This window comes from Cydia amplana, chromosome 7 (genome assembly GCF_948474715.1).
Source record: "Cydia amplana chromosome 7, ilCydAmpl1.1, whole genome shotgun sequence".
Classification (NCBI taxonomy): Eukaryota; Metazoa; Arthropoda; class Insecta; order Lepidoptera; family Tortricidae; genus Cydia; species Cydia amplana.
This window is the reverse complement of record NC_086075.1, coordinates 9,718,237-9,744,913: the sequence shown is the minus strand read 5'-3', so window position 1 is coordinate 9,744,913 and position 26,677 is coordinate 9,718,237. Positions and strand designations below refer to the sequence as shown.

Sequence of the window (26,677 nt, the reverse complement as noted above, 5' to 3'; positions counted from 1 at the left end):
CACCAAGTTCTACAAGCTACAGAAGATGTTCGGCAAGCAGAGCGGCGAGGCCGAGCCCGTGCCGCTCTACAAGCAGATCAACCAGGGCGACGTGTTCAGCACAGAGAATGAGGTATTAGTCATCAACCAGCTGTGCTAGTACATGAACCAGAACACCAAGTTCTACAAGCTACAGAAGATGTTCGGCAAGCAGAGCGGCGAGGCCGAGCCCGTGCCGCTCTACAAGCAGATCAACCAGGGCGACGTGTTCAGCACAGAGAATGAGGTATTAGTCATCAACCAGCTGTGCTAGTACATGAACCACGACAAGGTCCATCAGTTTCAGAAAATGTTCTATAAGCAGATTAACTCTGTGACCGCCAGACGTCACTGACGCACGCGACTACAACCCATATAAACCTTAACTATTATATGAGCAGCTTAGTTTGACCCACGGGACAATTCAAGCGGTGTCACGTGAGACAAAAGTGCAAGGTTCACTGTAGCTTCTATTAGACGCCCTAGCCGTGCAGACAAAGCGACAATCGTTAACGTTAGTTTCTATCATTTCGTTTCGAGACAGTTTTTGATTTGCGATTGGCGTTTACGATTAAACGGCACGCCGTGACAATTAAATACAGGCGTTCAGGTTTTAAGAAAAAAGTCTACCTGGTGATTTTCTTAACATTACTTTCGTCATCATGGTTTTTGATAATATCACATTTATAGGTTTCGGTCTCATATATTTTGTTTATTAAATATCTGCCTGTTACATATCTAATATCAAAATCATCCTACTATATTAAGAAATATACAGTCATATATAGTATTTTATGCAACCGTTGTTTAAGAGAGGTCAAAAAAGGCGAGTGGCGTGAGTAACAATTTGAGGCGAAGGCGAAAATTGTTAATAAAGACGCCACGAGTATTTTTTGACTCAGTTAAACAACGTTGCATACAATACTTTTTCTACGACCAAGCACTTTGAAATAAAATTGTAAATTTAACAAATATGGAGAATGAATGGAGGGTACGGGCGGGAAAAGAATGAATGAAAAAAAAACATGTCTATGGTTCACTCATCTGTCAGAGATGACAATTAAAATTAGGTTGGCAACAATGTATTTCATACAATATTTTTTAAGTGGTGATTACACGAAGTATCGTAAAAGTGCCAAAAAGATACTGCGTGTATGCACAAATACTTTTTTGGGGAATAGACTAAAGACTTGTCTTGACAATTATAAGATAGGGGTTTAAAGGTGTGTGCACGACTCTTTAAATGACAAATAAAAGTACGGGAGTAGAAAAAATATATTTAGTCTATTTAAACAAAAGTGTGTTTTAAAACAACGTTCATAATTCCAGCTGCGGGTAGCATTCAACCAGCAAGGCGAGGAGTTGCGCATCGTGAAGCGGCAGCTGCAGAACAGCCAGCAGCGCGTGCGCGAGCTCGAGCAGACCATCGCCGCGCTGCAGGCGCACATGCAGCGGGACGGCTCCTAAACACACACGCGCACGCGCAGCGCACACTGTAAACTTTGGTGACCGAGAGTGGTTACACGTAACTAGTGGCGAGGCAGGTAATGCCAGAAAATATTTTTGCTTATACCATAGAGAAATATAGTAAGACAAGAGTGCTCACTCCATACATCAGTTTTAGTACCAAAAAGACTATTAATGTCAGTGTCTACTCTAGCATCGAGTAGCGGAACTATCAGTACTGCTACTTGACAATAGATGTAGCGCCGACCGGAAAGTCTAATGCTCGACAACATAAGACTTTCCGGTCGGTCAAGTAGCAGTACTGATAGTTCCGCTACTCGATGCTAGATGTAGACAAACAAGACACTGAAATTAATAGTCTTTTTGGTATCAAAACTGATGTATGGAGTGAGAAATCTATGTATTTTTTTCTCTATGCTTATACATAAATGTTTTACTTATGTTTGATCGCCGGGCACAAAAAAAATCGCACAACTTCATGGGGCTCTTCTTGGGTTTATATAGAATTGCCGAAAAACTTTCATGGTCACATTTAAACAAAAACCGATCGAAGTAAAGGAACGTTGATAATATATTAGAACAAATTAAATTATTTTCTGAAAATATTTTAATTTGTTTTTACTTCAAGTAGACACACTACTATATAAATTATAAACACTTTTTCTTAGTTTATGACATTTATTTAAAGTTTATTTAACGTTGATAATAATATGCATTTACTTACACCTGGCATTAAGTCTAGTAATCTTTGACTAACCGCCGCTACGTTACGTGTAACAAGATATTACAGTCTGAGCCCTGTTGGGAGATGGTTGAAGGATTAACCTTATACAAGGTTTGAGAGTGATAATAATGTGACTTACGTTAGCATAAACGGAAGTGTATTTAGCTCGTAGAGAATGCCAAATAAAACGACGACGTTGCTAATTTCTACCAGTAGATAGGATTTCTCAAACCTTTTTTAACAAAAGATCTCATTAGCAACTCTATAATCGATCTATCATTCCATCTGAACTCCTAGAGTCTACTTGTATTTCTAGGACTATGTTAGAAATGGAGTGAAAAAATAATAAGTACAAGTTTACAATGTGCGATGTCTCAATGTACTTGCTCATAATATGCTGCTATTATTTGCTAGTAAGAACATTTATTGAATTATGACGCCATGACCTCTCTGGTAGCCGTAAAGAAGCTTAGTGTATCAAGTAAAATTGTCTTGTCATTTTGTCACAAGTTCTACAAAGTAAATGCTCAATGGCCACAGTAGAAAAATGTAGGTGTATGTGTGCACTTTTTATGCTTAAAATCTTTAAGATGGCGGCTTTCAAAAATTTAAACTTGCATCCAGTATTAGGGGCCATTAAATAAATACCTTAAGGATGATTGTGAACAATTTGTCCTCCTACCCCATCCATGTAAAATTTTACAAACTTCTCAAATTAAACCAGGGATGTTGCGGATGCCGATTTTTAGGGTTCCGTAGCCAAAAGTCTGTCCGTCCGTATGTCACAGCCACTTTTCTCCGAAACTATAAGAACCATACTGTTGAAACTTGGTAAGTAGATGTATTCTGTGAACCGCATTAAGATTTTCACACAAAAATAGAAAAAAAAAAACAATAAATTTTTGGGGTTCCCCATACTTCGAACTGAAACTCAAAAAATTTTTTTTCATCAAACCCATACGTGTGGGGTATCTATGGATAGGTCTTCAAAACTGATATTGAGGTTTCTAATATCATTTTTTTCTAAACTGAATAGTTTGCGCGAGAGACACTTCCAAAGTGGTAAAATGTGTGTCCCCCCCCCTGTAACTTCTAAAATAAGAGAATGATAAAACTAAAAAAAATATATGATGTACATTACCATGTAAACTTCCACCGAAAATTGGTTTGAACGAGATCTAGTAAGTAGTTTTTTTTTTATACGTCATAAATCGCCTAAATACGGAACCCTTCATGGGCGAGTCCGACTCGCACTTGGCCTCTTTTTTGACATCCGAGGATGCGGATGCGGATTTTTAAAAGCTCACATCCGCGGATGCGGATGTCAAGATAGGTACATAAAAAACGTCAAATATTACATTTTAGTAATTTTTATTTCAAAAAACCGGCCAAGTGAGAGTCGGACTCGCGTTCCAAGGGTTCCGTACATTAAGTCCCACTCACGCTTGACTGCTAATTTCTAATAGGTTTTTTTGGCTAATTACTAAATTACCTAGCAATCTAGCACTTACGCCGATGCTAAGACGTTCCTGTACCGACCTGTTCCACATCCGCATTAAATCCGCATCGATTTTGTGCGGATGCGGATGTTGAAAATAATGCGGAAGTTCCGCGGTTGCGGATGCGGATATTCGCAACATCCATGAATTAAACATTACAACGGAATAATATAATTATGCTATGGTGGGATGGATGCACATTCCAATTGGCCTCTTACGTAAGCAATGATAATGGATCATTCCTTATCATTAATTAACCTTTTCGACGCCATGTCAAACACAAAAGCTGTCTCTCAGACGCCACGTCATCGAAGTGTCAAAACTGAAATTGAACTTTATGCATATGCCACCTAGGTCCATGTTGCTCTGTCTATGACCGATTAATACGTCTTTGGCGTTGGACCTGCGGTGTGTATATATCGGTCATTGGCGTCTAAAAGGTTAAAATTTCCAGTTAGCCAAGTTGCCAAAATATATGTTGTAAATTTTAGAAATGTTACTGTGTGTATTGTGTTGCAAGCTTTTTATTTCGCCATGACGAATCTTATCTTAAATTATCACAAAATGATGTTTATATGTGTATCTGTTGATACTGTATTTCTTTATTGATAATGATTTACATTATTTTATTAGTGATTTTATAGTTTTGATAATTAGTTATTATGTTTACAATTAATGTGCAATTCAAATCAGGGTGAAAAAGTTATGATTTGTTACGATCATATAAAGAGAGGCACCTTTTTAAGAAGCACATGATAAATTTTATTCCAAGTGTTAAAGTTAAGTTGACATTTTGTTAGTGATTGTTTTAAGAGTCTGATTTTGATAATAGTGTTACCTGTTATTTTATAATTACGATGTGTATGTGCTTTCTATGTAGTTTTTATAACATTTTACTGTATTATTCCAGTTTAAGGCATTTAACTTCTGTTTTAAGTATGCAATGAAATCCTAAATTAATCTATTGGAGTGCAAGCAACTAATACACAATTCAGAATGATGAAGTTACCATAGATTGCCGGAAAAATATAATTTTATTAGTCAAAAATAAACCTTGTATTTTTAAGGTGCTAGTATTTAAATTTCAAAGATCTTCTGACTAATGAAACTACTAACATGACTAGGAATTTAAAAGTATTATGATGTAGCGTACTAGCTTAGCATTGGATTTATAAACAATTTGATATAACTTTACTATTCAAAAATAACGGTACTAAACATTTACATTCCAATTTCAGTCTAAAAGGCATAATTATTGTAGTAAGAATAATGAAAGTATTATTGTTCATTAGCTGGTTTGATTACTTACGCGGCTAAGTCAGTGTTAATATTTATTATCATGTATTTTTATATCATGCTTGTGTAGCACAAATTTTCAAATAAATGTTTGAACAGTAGTTAAGGTTTTTGATTTACTTCCATTTGGTGGATGCCTTATTTCTAACCCTTTAGTCCGTAGCAGTAACATACTTGCCATCATACAATCATACCATACTTAAAACAAAAACGCATCTCTACTATACGAATTAGGGCTCATTTAGACGATGCGAGAACTCGCATGCGAGTTTCATTACATTGCGGGTTTTGATCGGTCGGTTGAATTAGACGTAACCAACAGTCCGCAATGTAACTAAAATCGCTTGCGAGTTCGCGCGCCGTCTAAATCAGCCCTTACGGTTCGAAATCGAATGACTATAGTTCGTTTTTTTTAGCATTAGAAATAAGGTAAACAATCTTGATGTGTCTTTTAATTGAAAAACACATTTTAAAAATAAGTTACGGCAAATATGTAACAATTATGAATCTAATACGATCATTTATATTCTTCTGCTTTCATAAGTAATAGATACTGATTTTCAAAAAGCGTTTTTCAATTAAAAGATATGTCAAGATCGCTTACCTTCTTTCAAGTTCCTTCTAATGCTAAAAAAACGAACTATAGAAAGGAATGTCAAAGGGCTAATGGGATTGGTATGTCAAAGGTTTACATAGATGGCGCCATCATATTGCCCCTTTCTCTAGTTTTATTCTGTGAGATTTGGCTTAAAGGGCTGGCATCCAGGACATAAAATTCCATAAACAAGAATTTGACAAAATTCTAGGGATTGACAGGGCAAGCTATGCAGGCGCCATCTGTAAAATACTTCGACGGGCCAACCCCATTGTAAACAAAAGTCTAACATTACACAGCAGATATTTTTATTTCACATTTCGACACACGTTAAAAAAATACAAAATTGTATCTAGACGTAGAAATTGAGATTCCATATTATTATTAATCATATTTAAACCTACTCTATAAATGTTGGTAATACTATTTTTAATCATAATCATACTAGTATAATTTTCGGCAGGTCACAAAATTATTTTAAGCGATTAAAAAAATATATAAAAATCTTTAACTATACAATACATTGTATTGTCCCAATAATGGACGGATTGGACGGCATTGTGTAATTACACTAATATTAGGAATGATTATAATATTTAGTCTTGTTTCGAATATTATAATAAAATATCTGGGTGACCGAGCTTCGCTCGGAAAACATATAATAACTCGGAAATGCGCGTTTTCCCAGAGATAAGACCTAGCTAGATCGATTTTTCGCCCCCGAAAACCCCTATATACCAAATTTCATCGAAATCGTTAGAGCCGTTTCCGAGATCCCCGAAATATATATATATATATATATATATATATATAAATAAATAAATAAACAAGAATTGCTCGTTTAAAGGTATTAGATGTACGATATGTCAGTATGTATTGATTAAATAGGGAGTATTACTGCAATGTTTTGCCGCCAGAGTGCAGCACTGACTTAAACTTTTTTGACAAGTTTTCACAGACAATCAAATATGACATTGATACATCAAGGCCGTTTGCTTACAAAGGGTCTACCGGGAAACGCGAAATTGAAACTCAGCTATCTGCCTCTTTATCGCTCAAATATACAAGAGTGATAGAGAGGTTAGATAACAAAATGTCGACTCCCTCGTTTGCGGTAGACCCTTAGATTGTTTACTTGTTGTTAATGTGGCGCCCCCTACGCAGACTTTCGCGTAATATTCCCTATTACTTGGTTTTCATTTTATGTTGGACAAACCATCCATTTTTATCAAAACAGGGGCCTTACCATGATGTCCTTATTGAATAGAATAGAATAGAAATAATTTATACAGATATAACAGAGATATAACAAAGAATAAAAGGATAAAGTGCCACGAAATGGTCTCACCTCAGCATGTTCCTGGCGACTTCCAGCGCTATTATTGCGATTTTTTTTAGGACCTAAAAGACCCCAGGTCCTTAAAGACCTCCTGCCACTGAAGCCATGCAAACAAAATACTCTTAAATCATGATAAGGTAAAGGAACACTTGGTAATATTAGTTCTGCTGCACTTGTATGTCTTGTGAGTGCTAACTACATATACTTGTGATGATGTAATATTATTTGGCTTCAAACACGGAAATTTTAAATGCATTTCAAAATTATTAAAGTTAAAGCAACTTTCCCTAACAAACATCTTATAATGACACATATCCTAGTATTCCTAGTATATGAGCGAGTATTAGGAAGGGTACTGCCAACACTGCATTAGATATTGTCAAGCCAGATGCAGCATTGCAGCCATCACTACTGCAGGTGTATATGCAAGTCCTGTACTCGAGCTTGTCTCCAGGTTGCTGCACATAGTTGCAGTAGTTGCCCAGGTCTAATGATGAACAATATCTTTTTGTGCTGATGCCACCTGAAAAAGAATGATTTATAAGTACAAGCATAACTATTGAACATTATATTATTACTGTGAAAATGAAAACTTTGCAGTACATGTTATTACAGTACCTATTTCTGCGAAAATTAAGTTAACAAGCATGCATTACTTACCTATCGTACGCAAAGCGAGAGTGCATAGGCTGTAAGACCAAAAACCCAGTGCAATTCATAATTATCTAATAAACTGTGAAATGAATACATAGTCATTTGTTGTTAGATTAGTGTTTTAATATAAACATTATCTGTTAGTGTACTTTAACCCGTGGAGCGCCCCAAAATTACCGTAGTATGGAACTCCTATACTAGATACTGGCACACGTGTCTGGTTAGGGCGCTCCACGGGTTAAAGGCAAAGTTAGGTGCATAACTATCAGTAGAGTCTGTGCTGTGCAGAAAGAGAAGAGTTGTGGAATGTATTGGGCCCCATACATTCCACGACTCTTCTCTTTCCGCAAAGACTCTAAGGCAATTTTTTGTATTTCGTAAATAAAATAATTAATATTGAAGCAAAAACCATGGTGAGTTGAGTTCAAAAAGTATGATCATTGTAAAATAAAACAACCAAATATCTGAAAAAGACTTGTTAAACAACAGAAATAAAATATGGAAATGGAACCTGTATGTTTTATGCAGAACTGAGCATTAAAGACATGTTCACAGGAAGTAGGCTTCAGGCTTCCCCCGTCCAGGTGCATGAGAGCATCACCACACTCCATCGTAGCTGAAGAATTGCACTGATAGCAATCTATAGCTACAACTAGTACAATTCATTGGTTAGTAAGTAGAGATAGTTACTACACACACCTTAACCTCTCTATGCTAAACTTTTTTGTTTTTTGTTTTTAGGGTTCCGTACCAAAGGGTAAAAACGGGACCCTATTACTAAGACTCCGCTGTCCGTCCGTCCGTCCGTCCGTCTGTCACCAGGCTGTATCTCACGAACCGTCATAGCTAGACAGTTGAAATTTTCACAGATGATGTATTTCTGTTGCCGCTATAACAACCAATACTAAAAACAGAATAAAATAAAGATTTAAGTGGGGCTCCCATACAACAAACGTGATTTTTGACCGAAGTTAAGCAACGTCGGGCGGGGTCAGTACTTGGATGGGTGACCGTTTTTTTGTTTGTTTTGCTCTATTTTTTGTTGATGGTGCGGAACCCTCCGTGCGCGAGTCCGACTCGCACTTGGCCGGTTTTTATTTGTTTTTTTTTGTCTGAAGTGCTCCCACATACAATGGCCTAAACATTTTGTAATTACAAGTGTGCAGTCCTAATATTTTAGTTCATTCCAGATAGATTAAGGTGCAGACAGTCATCCTCAGAGCTTGTTAGATTTCTACGCCCATTCAACCAGATAAATTATATATTTGGTAACTAAGAGGGTTAGTCCTTAGGAGGTTAAGATTGTTAAATGTTTAGTATATACCTACACCACCACCACCGAACCTCTGAACCCATTCAACCCAAAGATCTCACCTTCGTACCGTCCGACGTGTTTTATACAATACTGAGCGCCATGAATATCGGAACAGTCCTTCGGTGATATGTCTATGTCGTTATCAAAATATTCATTGCACTCAAAAGGGTTTTCAGAGTCTGTCCCCGAACATTGATAGCAGTTTATGGATTCAACTAAAAAAACAAAAAATTAAAACAAAAGATAAATTTAAAGTTTTGATTAGGAAACAACGCCCTAAACTTACCTGTCTTCAATGATGTAAATGTCAGACACAGAAAAAGTACTGATTTGTACAAATGCATCATTTTTATGGAATGTTTACAGTCAATTAATAAAAGAAAGAAAGTTTTGTAGTTACATTGAAAAATCAGTAGAAAATGATTACAATTTAGATTAGCGGCGTATGTACAAAACACAACACGCACAACTACAGGCAAGAAATATTTTAGCGACGTCGTTAACGTCATTCATAAGTAACGTTCATTCAACTGTCAAACTTAACGCCGTAACACACTACCGCACCGCACCAAGGTCACGGAGTGTCTTACGACGTTACGACTTTTAAATTGGTAACACACTATCACACCGCACCGTGACCATGGAGCGTCGCACCCAACAGATATCTCTTTCTCGCTCTCACTTCGGGGTGCGACGCTCCAAGGTCGCGGTGCGGTGCGATAGTGTGTTAGCACTTTTATACCGAGGTCTAAACCTTGTCTAAACCCCAAATGGCCTAGGGGCCCTAGAGCTGCCTCTCTTTCTAACAAATGCAGTTGTTAGAAAGAGAGGCAAACTGCGGACTTGTAACTTTATAATATAAAACGATATTTTCACAAATTGATTAGATTGGGAATTAATTGCGCGGTGCTGTCTGTCCGTCCGCGGCTTATATAGTTCGTTTATTTAGCATTAGAAAAAGACTACGCTATCTTGACGTCTTTTATTTGAAAAATGCTTTAAAAGAATCAGTAACTATTAGGTACTTTTGAAAGCAAAAGAATATAAATGTATATGATATGATATAATAATTGTTACATATTTGCCGTGACTTATTTTTCAAAAGTGGTTTTCAATGAAAAGAGTAAAGACACGTCAAGTTTGTTTAGGTACCTTTTTTCTAATGCTAAAAATACGAACTATAATTATAGCTTTTATCGTTATATGTATATACATATAGTAAGCCAGGCGTGGCTCACTCCGCGATTTCGTCGCTTTGCTACACTACAGGTAGCTAAAAGTACTTACATCCGTTCCACACCAATTTTGGTGGCTAGCCATAAGCCGCGCGTGGCGTTGTCGCCACCTAGCGGCCATATCTGTGCTGATCGTAACAGACGCGTTTTGTTAGAGAGTGAGTCTTCTGTACCTAGTACTATTATTTATTCTGTGGTAAAGCTGCATTTGGCAATGGCAATTGGCATATACTCGGTCAACCAGATCATGACAGTAGAAAAAGGCGGCAAATATGAAAAATTTAGGCGCGAAGGGATATCGTCCCATAGAAAATTTGAATTTCGCGCCTTTTTTTACTGACAAGATTTGGTTGACCAGCTATAAATTTATTTTCACGACACCAGGTCGTATAGACTTTATATTCTTGAAAAACTGATGATAAAGTTCCATTTTATCCACAAGAGTGGCAAAGTAATTTGATGCAAATGGGGTTGGCCGGTCGAAGTATTTAGCAGATGGCGCCATCATAGCTTGCCCTGTCAATCCAAATATTCGTTTTTTTAATACCTTGGAAACCAGCCCTTTAAGCCAAATCTCAAAGAAAAAGGGGCAAGCTATGATGGCGCCATGTATGCAAACCTTTGACTGTTGCCAACCCCATTGTATAAGTTATAAGTTGTTTAAGTTGTTTTCTCATGTTCAATTATCATTACACTATGACGGTTTATAAATCCGCGGTTTTGCTTGGGTGGGAGATGCAAATAAAAAATACCAACAACTTGATTCAATGTTTATTTTATATCGGTTCTCACATCGACAATATTAATACAAAAATAGTTATTAAATAAACCGGGACCTACAGTACGCTGTATCGTCGTTACTTAAGCAGGCAAACTAAGGCTATTTTATATACTATGGACGTCTCTATATCGTTAAGTATTAAGTAGACAAGTTATTTGTCATTATTCACATTTCACACACATTCACACTTCAACACTATTCAACATTCCCTAAATGTATAATTAAATCACAATATGCATGAGCAGATACTTAGAAACTCATGTGAACTTAATTTGTACATTAAACTTAATAGATAGACCTATTTTTAAATGCAATAACGTATTTAATGTTTAACCGTATATACTAGCAGGCAGTTACTAGTAGAAATTAATATTATTGTCATCAAAGTCTTACTCTTATACAATTATTAAAGTATTCATCACAAAGTTGGAATGTAATCGATTAGTAAATAGATACATAGTATTTGTAGAGTATTCTTCACTAAATAATAGGTTTAGTTAAGTATATAAAAGAAGTACCTACAGAAAGACAATATTACTAGGTAGGTGGATAAAATGTATAAATTAACATTTTACACGATTGGCACATTGGTCCTTAGTAAGATCAAGATGTTAGCCTAGGTAGCCCTATAAAGGAAAAATGTAAAGTCGGTAAAAAGGCATTCAAAAATAGAAGACATGATTTTGGTTCCAATTGATTCGATTCGATTTTCATTAGGTACTAAAATTACACTGAAATGATGTTTGAAAATTTTACCTAAATCTATATCAAAATATAAATCTGTACGGTGTAGGTACGGGACGCTTATTAGGTATTGTTTTAATTGTTGAGTTGTGGTCGGAGGGGTAGCGAGCGTTCAACCCAGATGTTCGGGTTCTGCATCATGTCTTGCCACAGGGATATTTCTTTGCCTACGCTGTCCATCCAGTTTACGTTGGCTCCCATATACGTTCCTGCAACAATAAATTCATTGGAATTAGAGTCATATATACTCAGGCACAGCGACCTTGTCAGTAGAAAAAGGCAGCAAATTTAAAAAATGTAGGTAGGTGATTTCCCATAAAAATTTTGAATTACACGCCTATTTCTACTGACAAGTTGGGTGGTTTTCAGTATAACTATAGCTGGTGAACCAAATCTTGTCAGTAAAAAAAGGCGCGAAATTCAAATTTTCTATGGGACGATATCCCTTCGCGCCTACATTTTTCAAATTTGCCGCCTTTTTCTACTGTCAAGATCTGGTTGACCAAGTATAGATCTATACCTTTAAGGATTTGTTTTTTTTGGTTCAGCTTTGCCAAGATAAGGACACGGATCTTATACTTGGTCAACCAGGTCTTGAAAGTAGAAAAAGGCGGCAAATTTGAAAAATGTAGGCGCGAAGGGATATCGTCCCATAGAAAATTTGAATTTCGCGCCTTTATTTACTGTCAAGATTTGGTTGACCAGTTATAAATTATGAACCAGATTGTCTATGGGTTCTGTTTATCATTGTCTATGTTCAATTGTTCACTGAAAGATTGGTAGCAAAACTTACAGAGCATAGAAAATAATGACTTAAAAAACTCAATGTAATTTTTTTTCAATTTTTAATTCAAGACTACATTTAACATTTACTACAGGCGGTCTAGCATGAGTTGCGTTCTCGCGACTCCATACATCAAGCGCAACTTATGCTAGACCGCCAGATATTATTATAGTATAAGCCACAGAGTTTGAGTCCGACCACGTTAAGTTTTCATGCCAAGTGCTATTATGAGTATTATGACAGTATGGCGCTTCTGTTAGCAATATTACATGCCAATTCGACTTTTAGTAATTGGATCTCATTCCGATATAATACTGATCTGTCAGTGTCAATAGTGACGTTTTTGGTTAAAGAAATGCCACCTTTGGCACTGACAGATCAGTATGCCATCGGAATGAGATCCAAGACCTAAAACACTTATGGCGTTATTCATAAACGGCTGCTAACTTTATCAGTTGATGATCGTCGTTTGTCCCTATCATATAGCAGACGTTTATGAATAACGCCGTTAGTCTTTTGTTTCAATCATCATCACCGTAAAGCTGGAAACAAATTATCGGACGCGGCTGACGGACGCGGCTCACAGCCGCGACTTATAGGTATCTAGTGAATATACACTGAACTGTGCAAACTATCGGAGGTAAGCCGTGGACGTAACCTTCAGCCTTCGGACATCCGACAGAAATCTGGCGCGCTGATGTTCCTGACTGTGCACACTTATATGTCGCGCGCGTCAGCCGCGTCCGTTAATTTGTTTCCAGCTTTATACGTACCAGTCCCCAGCGACAGTCTGACGGCCCCCATGAAGTCGTTAGAGGCGAGCCGGTCGCGGTCCCACAGACTGAGCTCGAGCGCGCGCGCGGCCAGCTCGTGCAGCGCGAGGCCGCGGTACGTGAACGTGTGCTCCCAGCGCGGGTTGTTTCCAGCTTTATACGTACCAGTCCCCAGCGACAGTCTGACGGCCCCCATGAAGTCGTTGGAGGCGAGCCGGTCGCGGTCCCACAGACTGAGCTCGAGCGCGCGCGCGGCCAGCTCGTGCAGCGCGAGGCCGCGGTACGTGAACGTGTGCTCCCAGCGCGGGTTGTTTCCAGCTTTATACGTACCAGTCCCCAGCGACAGTCTGACGGCCCCCATGAAGTCGTTGGAGGCGAGCCGGTCGCGGTCCCACAGACTGAGCTCGAGCGCGCGCGCGGCCAGCTCGTGCAGCGCGAGGCCGCGGTACGTGAACGTGTGCTCCCAGCGCGGGTTGTTTCCAGCTTTATACGTACCAGTCCCCAGCGACAGTCTGACGGCCCCCATGAAGTCGTTGGAGGCGAGCCGGTCGCGGTCCCACAGACTGAGCTCGAGCGCGCGCGCGGCCAGCTCGTGCAGCGCGAGGCCGCGGTACGTGAACGTGTGCTCCCAGCGCGGGTTGTTTCCAGCTTTATACGTACCAGTCCCCAGCGACAGTCTGACGGCCCCCATGAAGTCGTTGGAGGCGAGCCGGTCGCGGTCCCACAGACTGAGCTCGAGCGCGCGCGCGGCCAGCTCGTGCAGCGCGAGGCCGCGGTACGTGAACGTGTGCTCCCAGCGCGGGTTGAGCGTGCGCCGGCACACGCTCGTCTTCTGTTTGGCGAGGCGGCCGCGCTCGGGGAGGAGGTAGCTGGAATGTTCAAATAATTCTATAATCGACACATTTTTGGACAAGATAAAGATTAAGGATGACTCACGTTAGACCGGGCCAGAGAGCTTCCGGCGCTTCGTTTTCTATGGAGAGCATCACGTGATCATCTGTCATAGAAAAGTACGCGCCGGAAGTTCCGCCCCGGACCAGGCGTGAGCCATCCTTTAATGTTGAAATTGACGCAAGAGGATTAAATATTGTATTTCGAGGTTACATGCTCGACTGTTTCCTTCTTCTTCAACTTTTGACAACCAGAGGAACCGCATACATACTACGGAGCCGTACAGCGCCACTTAAGGGGCCCACTGATTACCAGTCCACCGGAAGGAATCGGCCTGTCAGTTGTTCGGAACTGTCAACATTTTGTTCTAACTGACACGCCGATACCGTCCGGCGAACTGTTAATCAGTGGGCCCCTTTACAGCGCAACTTAACTGTCAAATTTGAAACACGAGACACGAACTTGTCTACAAAAATAATATCTACAACGAAATAATATTAAAAACCCAACTATGACGATATGAGACATTCCACGCCACGGGCAAAGGTACCTTATGGCGACTGGTTTAAGCTGTTATTCACGACGCTCCAATACGAATACGCGGCTACGCGTCTTAAGCACCAACCGCCATAAGGTACCTTTAGCCGTGGAACGTCACATATGTGTATGTAACATACCTCTTGCAAAACACATCAGCCAGCCCGTTCGGCTTGGTGGCCACGACGTTCTTGGCTTCCTTGACCAGCACGTGAAGGGTTCCTTTGGCGCGCGGCCCGGTCTCCTGCGGCTCGAACTTCAGTCCTATGATCAGGTCTCCGCGCGTGCCTTGTTGCTCATCGAATTGTTCCGTCTGAAAAAAGACAGTTTTGAAAAAATATGTGTGGTTTTACTCATTTTAGTGTAGAAGTATTTCTTGCGAAGCCTAAATTTAAAAGTAATGGTTTCTATCATATTCAGACTGGGTTGGGACACCTCGTAAGTCGTATAAATGGAACGGATGCTATTGTGACCAGATATGACCAGTATATGTGTAGGCAAAGCCCTCTTGGCCACTTCCGGTCAAGTTTGTTTCAGTCAAATCTCCAAAATATACTTGGTCAACCAGATCTTGATAGTAGAAAAAGGCGGCAAATTTGAAAAATGTAGGCGCGAAAGGATATCGTCCCATAGAAAATTTGAATTTCGCGCCTTTTTTTACTGTCAAGATTTGGTTGACCAGCTATAAGTCAAAACTTTTCATTTTAAACTGAGCTGCCGAGAATCTAGACGGCAGGGACTTTGAGACACGTATTACAGTTGGCAGTAAACAGACCTGCTAGAGCCCGTAACATGAGTCACTGACAGTGTCAAAACTGACATTTAAGCTATCGAGAACGTAATTTACTTTCTATAGGTACATCTCGTTTGCACTAATATGCGAGTACGAGCGATATGTATAAAAAGTAAATTACGTTCTCGACGGCGTTTATGTCAGTGCCAAACTGATGGTAGCCGTACAGTAACTTAAATAGCCTGCTTCGCTGACGCGGACATCAATCATCGTGTTTTAACTTCTTCTATAACTAGACAACAACAACACAACAACAACTACAATTACAACTAGAGATCTAGGTTGGAATCTAGATCACTAATTGCTGTAAAAGCGCCTACCCGGTTTATTAATAAATTCCATTCATAAAGTGCGTATGCACTTTTGCAGCTGGATGAACATTAGGAACATTATGTAACTCACTCGCTCGTGTAACTTGTACCACATGGGCGCGGGGTCGTCGAACACGACGTCGGCCAGCGGCAGCGTCACCTGAAATACAAGTATAATATTTACTTTATTTACGTAATCAAATTTTATGGGGAAAATTAATATACAATTTCATCGAAATTAAGGGTTTAATTTTATATCAGCATTAAAAATATAGCTTTATGTAGGTAAATACACTCTGGCAGCTTTGTCAGTGTAAAAAATATAGGCGCGAAGGATCGATCTTCCTTGCAAATTTTGAATTTCGCACCTTGCCACAAGCTGAGCCACAGGCCACAGTGTCCGTGAAGACAGCGAAGCCAGCGGCTGGAAAAAGCTTAGCGTCTGCTCGAATATCTTATCTTACCTCGCCGAGGAAGTCGTTCCGGCCGAACATGTCGGCGTGCCACACGCTGAGCCACAGTGTCCGTGAAGACAGCGAGGCCAGCGGCTGCACGAAGCTCAGCGTCTCCTCGAATATCGGGTTGAGCGTGTTCTTCTTCACCTTCGTCTTCCGTTTGCCAGTCTTGGACTTGTCCGGTAACAAGTACACCTGGAATTGAGACGTCAATTGTTTAGAAAAGATTTATAAGCAAGGGACGGCGCAAATTTCCAGAAGTAAAACGTTCTCAAATGTGAACGCAGCTGAAAACACCAAGGTAACTTAGTACGGTTGCACCAAATCTTTTACTGTCACCGTTCGCATTTTGGCCCTTAGAGGCGATGGTCTATAGAACATAGGTAGTTGATGCTACACGCTCTGTATGGTTTTCAATATCACGTACCAACGGAGTCATTATTGAAACTAGACAACCAAGAAAATAAAAACTAACCTTAACATAAGGATCCGACCGATTCCGCTTGACATCAACAGGAGCGAGGTCTCTGCACCTCCTTACTCCAACCTCCAACGCTCCGAGCCGGTAGTTGTACAGCAGAGAGAACTGCACGTCCCCTCGGACAGTCACGTTGCCGCGCATACCCTCGCCCGCGCCCGAGTATACCGATGCCATGGATTCCGAGCGGGCCTGAAAAAAAATACCCTGGTGAGAACATGAATGGTTCCCGAGCATTGACATAGATATTTAGGGACTGGCTTTACGGGCAATAATAATGAGGCATGACAGGGGCCAGTACAGCGGTGTGAAATCGCTACAACGCGATTGGTAGATGAGTTCGCATCACGCGCGCGATTGGTTGACGAGATCGCATTACGCGCGCTATTGGTCGCAACTAGTTGCGTTAGACTGCACGATTGGCTGGAATTCGTGAGTAGCACCGCTGAACTTGTACCATTTTTGGTGCCCCATTAGCCCGTCCTTAGATATTATAGGTACGTCAATGTTCCCGAGGTGTTTTGGTGGTATTGTTTCCGAAAATGGGATGATTCCGAATGAAATCTGCATTGAATGTTGGTTTAACGTTCTTTGATGACCCAATACGAGCAAATAACAATACCTATATCATAATAATATAGTCAATAATAATATCATAGTAATATAGTGGAATAGTGTCAGTATCAATGCATCCAAATATACCTACATGAGTATGGTATTACCCGCTTTTCAAATTGAGTCGCTTAACTTCAAACTCGGGTAAACCCATCTGTCATGATTATGCGATTTTGGTATTAAGACAAGGTTAAGGGTAGATATTTGCTGAGAGGGTCGAATGGATTTACCCGAGTTTGAAGTTAAGCGACACAATTTATCCTTACTAGAGTCTATTTGCAGGAATACAAAAATTTTACGTACGAAAGTGTGTGTCAAGGGTCTGGTAGGTAAGCTGTATTATGCAATGTCAATTTACCGCCGATTTTAGAAGTCGAGGAATTTAATCAAATATTTATTGTGCTTACAAATCTAAATTACGTTTAGGCTTTTGTTTATTGAATTCCACAAAACCACTATAAAATTTTGTTTCCACAAAAGTGTTTACGAGTCCGCGACTATATCCCACAATGTCTACTTTGGTCTGCATTATCTCGGACACATGATACTACAAACAAATGCCACCACGCCACGGCTTGTGTGTACAACTGTACATACGCGCATTCACGCCTCGTTTCATATTTTCTGTTGCATACAACATTTTATTACGCGTATTTTGTCCCAGATGGCATACCTACATCTGATTCGTAGTGAAACATTTAATTTAATAGGTAACTATAAAAAACGAAGTTTTACAAGGCTTGTTGTTGGTTGGTGTTTTAAAGTCAAAGATAAGGGGCGAATTAATTTCATGATTACGACATTCTTAGTCGATTGATACGTAAACAAGAGAAGTGACTACATTGCTGCATAAAATTATAGTATTATATTTCTTGCACTGATCAAACGATTTGACCCTAAGCATTATCGTTATGGCGTTAAAGTCCAGTTTCGTTAAATTCACTCAATTACATTGTAAGGTCAGAACTATACCAAGTTTACATAAAATTACATAATACGGGAACTCATTTAGGATTCATAGCCGTTTCTGTCAGTTCTATCAAAGGAGTTCAATTAACGACTTGATTTAATGAGACAGTAGGTACGAGTAACTATATTTAAACAAACGTTAATGATACTATTTTGTCAGAAATTAACGATACAAATATGTTAATTAGGTATGTTCTTGAAATAACATTTTATAACCAATTTCCTGGCTCCACAGTCTCTTTAAAAACATGTACCTACTGATTTATGTGTGTCTAAAATAACGCAGGTAGGTATTTAAGTTGAAAGTATAATGAATCCGCTTTCATAACGTTTATGTGATAAATATCTTTTACGTTTACGCCAAACAACAGCTAGCCGTTGTGATCGAATAGCCGATCGGAACTACATAAATCGTAAATAACATTTTAATATGTAGGTAACTTAATAATCTTATCCGGCGATTGTCACCAGTAGGAACAGAAGTTCCTACTGGGAAACTGCGAACAAATTGTTTTAATATAAAGTAAGCTCCTTATACTAAGTGTCCCAATTCACCAAATTGAGTTTAATCTGCTGATCGAATACTTAGGTACCTACCGCTCTTTAAGCAAAAAGAAAGTTTCAATAATTTATTATCCACATTCGTGCATTTAGACAGAGATTTACGACTCCAGTATTTGTAAAAGTATCATTTGCATGTAATGTGCGTGTATTTATACCCATATAGCTGGACCACGCATCACGCAGTACGGTCTTGCCAAGTAGGCATGTGAAACCAACGGCCGACCGCATATGGCATTGGGCAACGTTTTATCGTATCTACCTACACTGTGACACTTTAAAAGGGATTAAATGATATTGCAACACAACAGGTTTAAAGCCAACACAACAAACTAAACACAACATATTAATTACTTTATATAAATATGTTATTATTTATTCAGTAACAATGGGTTATTATTTAGATTCGATAATGAGTTCGTGTTAATGTACCTAATCAGTTAATTAAACAGTAAGCACTGGCAGATTAGAAACGGATTTTGTTAATCATTACGATACGAGTATGACTAATATGACAATAGACTAGAACTGTCGAGATATAAGTTAAACTGCTTTTGTCAGGTCAAGGTTTTCATGGAAGAAACAAAGTATAGTTACATTACATTAGAGTCCACAGCCACACGAAGTCTAACTTGGAACCTCGAAATCCGTGACAATGATGTACAATTTGAGATCGTATTTTACTGGTTGTTTAAGCGATGGGAACATTTTTCAACGAGCGCGTTGCCCTGAAATAAATTAAAAAAAAGCAACGCGCTCGAGGCTCGGATATTTGGTCGGCTAAATGTTTTGCAAACCTCGCTGTACTCGTGTCGCAAGACAAAGCAACATAACAATGGCCGCAGAAACAATGCCCCCGTACACTTACAAATGTTTTTACATAACTGAATTCTTCGTGGTACTATAATGAAAGACTAGTCGGTGGCTAGGTTTTTCTTTTTATTGCAAACAGAATTGACGTTATTTGTTTACAAACGGGTGAAAACGAAACAAAATAATAATTGCAAGGAGTCCAACTTGACTAAAATAAGTTGCTGTTCTTATTTTAGTCACAGTTTTAAGAGCAGGTTATTTTCTCTCAATTCGACTATATAATTAAGAACTTAATAGCTTTGTTTTAAATGTCTGTCCTTGTCAATCCTAATATTATCACCTTTTACTGTCTTTATGAGCGTTCTTAGTTCCTCAATTCGTGCCAGAAAACTCTAAAAAAGAACGTTCTGTACATACGTCATTTAAAAGCAGTTTAATTAAGAGCTTATCAGTTACCTGAAGGCCACTCCTGTTGAGCGAGAACCGATCGAGGTCGCGCTCGTGCGGCAGCGGCGAGTTGGAGCGCCGCGGCAGCGTGGCGTGGCCCGGCGACATCGACTCCGATATGTACGTCTCGTCTGGAAACAAAACACATTGTTAGGTTCATTTTGTTTTTAGATTATATTTTAGGTACACAGGTTTACCAAAATGGGTCAGACTAGGCGACGGCCGTTGCGACTGAACGAGAATAGTGTCCTTCCTGCCTGCATAAGTATTTTCGAATATGCGTGGGATGTGTGGGTCTTTATTAGTATCAGTCTGTTCATTTGGCCGTATTTGCACAATAGATACTTTTTTTTTGTTTTGAATGAGGAAAGGTATTCAATGCGATACGAATATTTGGGTTGATACGACGAATTTAATGGCCTTAATAGGCGCCATTAGTATATATCCATTAGGAAAATTATCTAAAATAAACTAGAGACGAATTTGTTACACTCAGTCTCTGTACACGGACCTAACAGTTGACGTACCTGGCTAGTCACGTATTTCTAGCTACCTATATAATCAGAGCGTGTACCTTAGGTCTGAAGGATTTAGATATTAAACAAAGAAGTAGCTCCTGAAAGGGTTTTAAAAATTTAAAGCCGTTTACTACTAAAGATCAGAGGTGGCTAACTAAGGTATCGTTACAAGTGCTCGCATAGCATGTAATATGCTTGTTAGGTACAGATCGGTGGTGATTAGAACACCAGTGCTGCCAATGGTTGTGGTAGAAAATTAGTTATTAGGTAAGACGTGAGGACAGAATATATATTATGAGTGTGCCAAGACAGTCGCATTTGAGCATTTGGGTACCATCCTCGTTGTCCAATTCAATCCATTCGTCGCGTTTAAGTTGACGGCATTTTTTACCCCTCGTCAAGGAATTATCACACCATTCTAACGAGTTCAAAAATGAGTCTCGACAAGCCAAAACGTCGCGAATGAATGTGGCTTTCTCACCCGATTTTAGAGTACTGCCGCGGCTGTTACTTGGGGATTCTTTAGGCGAATTCGGAGGTTTTTTCTTCACTTTACATTTAGGCATGTTTATAAGTATTGAACTTGACATTTGCTCGCTATCGAGCAAAAGTCTTGTGGTAGACTTTGAGAATTCATCGTCTAACGGTCGAGTAACCGTCAATGAGGGAACGGAACGTTCTATTTGGTTTGGTGGATCTTTATTTAACGTGTAGCTATTTCCCGTCGGTCCCACTAACGAAGAATTTGGATTGTCTAAAATCGATTCCGGTTGGAAATTGTTATTTGTTCTTGGATTACTGTCCACTGGTGACGATTTACAGCAGAAACAACACCATCGTATTAAACACTCGCGAAATGACGATTTATTTTCAGTTATGTCACATTGTGCATTATAAATGGTATTTATATTAACGGGTTCATAACGTGCTACAGGAGACACGTCTCGGGTAGTAGTCCTATTTTGAAAAGACAAATATCTGGGATTTGAGGCGCCTCTAACTGTTGCCATTTTGCCACTTTAAACACAACACAAAACACGACTAGTTACATTTAAACAAAATCACGCTATGGTCGTTCATTAAATTAACTTATTTACACATGTTATCGTATCCTGTAGTCGCATTGTTTCCTGTTAGAGCGAGAATTAACGATAGCTAGTGCACACAAATGGCGCTCAATTCAAAACCACAATCACCTCCATGATCAAACGAGGTTAAGAACAATGAGTCCGATCAAGATAGTCAGATGTGCGTGAAGCCAGGGATACTCGTAACTCTCAATAAGGCTATGAATTATAGAGTAGGTAAAAAAGAATGATGAAATTACATACCACCGAAAGAGATTGGCTTTTGATGGATAGAAAGAGTACTCCAACGAGTATATTTTTCAGACACCATGGTTGGCGCCGTATTCGGAGTGTAGAGGGAAGTAGTTGGGGTGGCTGGAATACTGCTATCGCCTGTCAGACTAGGGAGCGTGGTCTTCAAGTCTTTGCGTAGACAGGATTTGTATAATCGTTCGTTTTTGACAGACAGCTCAGGCGATGAAAGTTCCCTGTTGGTGATTGAATCTGCGAATCCAGAATCAGAACCACAAGAGCTTGCATTCTCAATTTTATCACTGGCTGATGATGTCCTTCCACTGGTGATTGCAGGAATATCAACGTCATCGTTTAATTCTTCAACAATGTCGTCTCTCTTCTTAAATTCAATAACCGAGCTATATTGAACATCAGTATCCTTATGATTTGAACGTTTTATCCTCGGTGATGAACATTCAACCAATGCTTTACTTTGAACTTCGACGTGTTCCGGTAATTTACTCAAAGTTGGTGATAATCGTGATTGAAGTGGTACAGTTTTGTATTCACGATTGGTATTTTCCGTATACATTTCTTTAATCACGACGCCTTTTGCTTGTTCAGAAACTCTATTTATTTTACTTGCGGACACTTTAAGTTCATCTGCCAACGAGTACAACTCGTTCTCTATATGTAATAATTTACTTTGCGAAACTTTTGAAGTTTTCGGCCCTAATTCAGGCGACGTTTTAAGTCTATCTGATATAGTAGTAAGGTGTTGTTCGATGTTATCAGCATAGTAATTTTCTGGAGATTTTTGTTGCAAAATCTCTTCATCTGCCTTTTTAGCCACAGAATAATTTTCACTTACACGTTGCTTTAATGATACAGCCTTGGGTTTAGTTACTTGTGATGCCAAAAAGGAATATAAGCGTAGTTTCTCCCTGTGCTGTTTCCTCACTTTAGAAAGGGGAAGTGGCTCTTTCTTATTGCTTTCGCTTGTAAGACAATTCCAACACGACACTTCCTCGTCCTTGCTTGCAGCCGCTGTATTTCTCGTCTCACTAAGCTCGGATTTGTCTACCGTCATTGTTGATAAATAATGTATTTATTTTTCACGTATGTTTTCCGGCGCCTAACTGCCGATTAACTAATTCATTTCCATACGCTCAAGCTCTTAAATAGCCTTTTGAAGTCCTCTCGACAAACGCGTTTAAATTAACGACCTTAATTATATTAAACGTTACGCATTATTGTCTGCTCTTAACCTACCTAAAAACAACAACCCACGACCTAATTAATTATTACTAGGTACTTTTTGTCAGATTAAAAATGAATGTTCCAGATCGATTAAGAAAATTCTAGAGCGATATTAGTAAAGCTATGCCATCGAAATAGTTGCTAAATTAAATAACTACCTCTTATTTATCTACCTGTTATTTTATTAAACATTAATACACAATGGATTAATCTGGACTAATCTTGGAATAAACTGTTTCTCAATACTTAATTATTAGGGATAAAATTACATATGGTCTTGCTGAGCTAACTCACTCCAGACGACAAATTGCTCGTGTCAAAAGATCAAACGAATTATTTTCTAAGTATTAGTGCCTAGCCAAGATGACAATCGCTTGCGCTACGACAGCGAAACCCTGTCTCACTATCGCTCTTCCATATTAGTGCGACGTGCCAGTTGCGTTTCGTAAACGATTGGCATGTTGGCTACGCAGCCAGGTACAGTCACTTACGTTAGGTTCGTGATGAGTGTGCCACGTCGTTCTATCAAAATACTGGTTTGGTTGGGTCAGGGTTAATTCGGTAGTAACTATTCATAAATGTGGAGATTTTTGTAGGGTTATTATAGTGCAATGTAGCCTGACCTAATGGTTACACGTTACACGTGTAGCGATGTTTCGAACCGTTAACAGTAGGTAGTCAATGAAAATATTGTCAAGGAATTTATTTCTATTGTCCACCTCACCCTTAATTAAGTTTATTAAAATTTCGCTTTAAGTTTTAAGGGCCAGTTGTAAGTCTGAGGGCCTACCGCGAACCACGTTCGACGTGTTGCCTCTCTGTTGCACTTGTAAATTCGTACGTAATTTGAAGAGAAGGTATTATGGGATGTTACAAATTCGAGTTTTTAACACTGTTAATCCCGATTTTAATTTTTGAAAAAAATATATGTTAAACATTATTAAATTCTACATGAAATATGTAAATTTGATAACTGTCGCTATCTCGCATGTATTTTTTTTTATTTTTCGGAAAATTTTCATCTCAATTTTTTACTATTATTTTAAGAGATAATTCAATATTAATTTTTTCAGAAAGCGGCCTTAATTGTATATACAACATACCCAAATTACAAAGAAATCGGATTAGTACTTTGGCTGTAATAAAATAAAAATGATTTTTCTTTTTTTGCATTTTTTTTTTAATCTGAAGCATTTGAGGCTTAATATTTGGTGAAAGCACTACTTATATATAGGTTAATAATCCAGTAAAAGGAAATTGTTTTTTTCGCTAAGGGCAGTTTGGCCATGCTTAACCGGCTATACCCTTTCATTGTCATCTGAAGTTTAAAAAGTGCGCACTTCATATAAACTTTTTTCCTGAATAACGTGTATTGTCATTTAGGTCTATTAATGCTTCCGTCTAATTCCGTCGATAAGCGTAATCGTTACAAAAATCATTAGTATGGAACTAAAACATATTGCGTAACATTTAAAAACGATTAGAAGATGCAACTAAAAAACTAATGATATTACGCACTTCGTTTAATGATGAATTAATGACGTTGATTGTACGAGTAATGCATGAAGGTAATTTTTTTAAATTAAAGCATTTATAAAAAAGAAACCTACACCAGAAAAGGAGATAATGCAACTAATAAAATAATACCTACTATTTCTGATTTGCTAATAAAGGATCATATACCTAGTATTATTCATAGTAACTAGATGGCGATCAACATCAATATTAGGTAGGTACCTAAACCCTCAAAATATGATAGGCACATCAACAATTTGTATGTCACTCCTTTTCTTTTTCCCATATGCAATTTTATTTAATTATAGTTTAGTGTTTGTTAAATTAAAGTACATTAACATATGACTTGTATGACAATCCCTAATAAAAAAAGATTTAAGTAGTCATTCGACTGGATGGGTAGGTACGTGACCTAGAGCATAACAGTAGAAAATAAGCGGTCAAGTGCGAGTCGGACTCGCCCATGAAGGGTTCCGTATTTAGGGGATTTATGACGTATTAAAAAAAAACTACTTACTAGATCTCTTTCAAACCAATTTTTGGTGGATGTATATATTTTTATTTAAGTTTTATCATTCTCTTATTTTTGAAGTTACAGGGGGGGAACACACATTTTACCACTTTGGAGGTGTCTCTCGCAGTTTAGAAGAAAATGATATTAGAAACCTCAATATCATTTTTGAACCCATACGTGTGGGGTATCTATGGATAGGTATCCATAAATACCCCCACACGTATGGGTTTGATGAAAAAAAAAAATTTTGAGTTTCAGTTCTAAGTTTGTGGAACCCCCAAAAATTTTTTTTTTTTTTCTATTTTTGTATGAGAATCTTAATGCGGTTCACAGAATACATCTACTTACCAAGTTTCAACAGTATCGTTCTTATAGTTTCGGAAAAAAGTGGCTGTGACATACGGACGGACAGACAGATAGACAGACAGACATGACGAATCCATAAGGGTTCCGTTTTTTGCCATTTGGCTACGGAACCCTAAAAAGACCCTTTAACGATATTTCTTTGCTTTTGGATTTCGATCGCCAGTATAGCGGGCTTCAAAGAACACTCAGTTACACACTTAACCTAACAGACAAAATGCAAAAGAACCATTTCAGCCTCATCACATTCATTATCACTTTCCATTCAGATTGCGCAAGCTCCAGAAATCGACCACAGCTCCTACGAGTCTTAGCTAATTCAACCACAGACGAACTACGGTGCACACATAATCATTTATCATTAGGTACATCCAGTTCGTCATTAGTGGAATCATCTGTTACGGTGTCCGTTGGCCGGAGAAAGCATCCGGGATATGTGCAATGAAGAATATTGAGCATGCAAAATCAAGTTTTGTATAATTCTAGTTCGATTGGCTGTGTTGCCTACAATTTTTACTATTTTGTACGTGGTAATATATATATCAATAATTTTAAACATAATATATTATGATAACGACCGCGTGTACATTCAATAATATAGATACATTTCGAAATTAACCCAACCCTAACTAAACCCTAAAAAGTAGCATCAAAAACCATTTAACGTGAATTAGCGGAATAATGACATCACTACACTGTCTACAAAAACAGTGGTTGAGTGAGTTGTAACCTTAGCATTGCACTGTAGTATTTTACATAATATATTATATTACGTTCTCATTTAAGATAATTATACGACATGGAGGTACCTACAAAGTACATAATATCAAGTGATGTTAGAGATAACAATCAAGTATTTGACAATGTAAGCAAATTGTTAAACAATCAATAGATCCATGACGACCGTGACCTGATATAATTTGAAAATGAATGGTACTTAGCCATTACGAATGCGAGGTGCGAAGACAATTGGTACCTGTGGCAAAATGTACCTACGTCAACGCCCGGTCAGATTTGGAAAGAGTTTAGCATACGGCTTTTTCAAGGATTGATGACCGATGTCTATATACCTATAAGAAACGTTCTTACTCGTCATTTTCATATCACGATAA

General features: G+C 38.6%; 3 protein-coding genes across 4 annotated transcripts in view; 1 reads left to right on the top strand and 2 right to left on the bottom strand.

Annotated features, from left to right (window-relative positions):
- Window positions 1-1,490, top strand: part of LOC134649454 (coronin-2B-like) — a 43,745-nt gene extending 42,255 nt beyond the window's left edge. The window contains exon 12 of the mRNA XM_063504209.1: window positions 1,348-1,490. Coding sequence (XP_063360279.1) covers window positions 1,348-1,485 — 138 coding nt within the window. The 3' untranslated portion in view covers window positions 1,486-1,490. The remainder of the gene's footprint in view (window positions 1-1,347) is intronic.
- A 5,665-nt stretch (window positions 1,491-7,155) lies between these two features.
- LOC134649851 (U-scoloptoxin(05)-Sm1a) lies at window positions 7,156-9,389 on the bottom strand. 2 transcript variants are annotated; one of them, XM_063504686.1, is made up of 4 exons: window positions 9,194-9,389; window positions 8,967-9,122; window positions 8,104-8,244; window positions 7,156-7,461 (listed from the first exon to the last, which is right to left on the bottom strand). In XM_063504686.1, the coding sequence occupies exons 1-4, from the start codon at window positions 9,252-9,254 to the stop codon at window positions 7,238-7,240; spliced, it is 582 nt and encodes a 193-aa protein (XP_063360756.1). In that variant the 5' UTR covers window positions 9,255-9,389; the 3' UTR covers window positions 7,156-7,237. The 2 variants fall into 2 exon arrangements, with proteins under 2 accessions (XP_063360756.1, XP_063360757.1); XM_063504687.1 differs by lacking the exon at window positions 8,104-8,244 and having other exon boundaries at window positions 7,214-7,461; window positions 9,194-9,383.
- A 1,511-nt stretch (window positions 9,390-10,900) lies between these two features.
- LOC134649650 (uncharacterized) overlaps window positions 10,901-26,677 on the bottom strand; it is a 112,367-nt gene continuing 96,590 nt past the window's right edge. Inside the window, exons 5-11 of the mRNA XM_063504488.1 lie at window positions 20,104-20,225; window positions 16,687-16,881; window positions 16,221-16,406; window positions 15,848-15,916; window positions 14,793-14,965; window positions 13,885-14,093; window positions 10,901-11,876 (exon numbers count right to left, since the gene is read on the bottom strand). Of these exons, the coding sequence (XP_063360558.1) occupies window positions 11,743-11,876; window positions 13,885-14,093; window positions 14,793-14,965; window positions 15,848-15,916; window positions 16,221-16,406; window positions 16,687-16,881; window positions 20,104-20,225 (1,088 nt within the window). The 3' untranslated portion in view covers window positions 10,901-11,742. The remainder of the gene's footprint in view (window positions 11,877-13,884; window positions 14,094-14,792; window positions 14,966-15,847; window positions 15,917-16,220; window positions 16,407-16,686; window positions 16,882-20,103; window positions 20,226-26,677) is intronic.

Excerpts from the sequence above, each read along its gene's own strand:
- LOC134649851 (XM_063504686.1), bottom strand. The coding sequence starts at position 9,254 with ATGATGCATTTGTACAAATCAGTACTTTTTCTGTGTCTGACATTTACA. Across the intron at positions 8,245-8,966 it reads ACACGTCGGACGGTACGAAG|TTGTAGCTATAGATTGCTAT; the intron begins GTGAGATCTTTG and ends GAATTGTACTAG. Across the intron at positions 7,462-8,103 it reads GTTCTGCATAAAACATACAG|GTGGCATCAGCACAAAAAGA; the intron begins GTTCCATTTCCA and ends ATTCTTTTTCAG.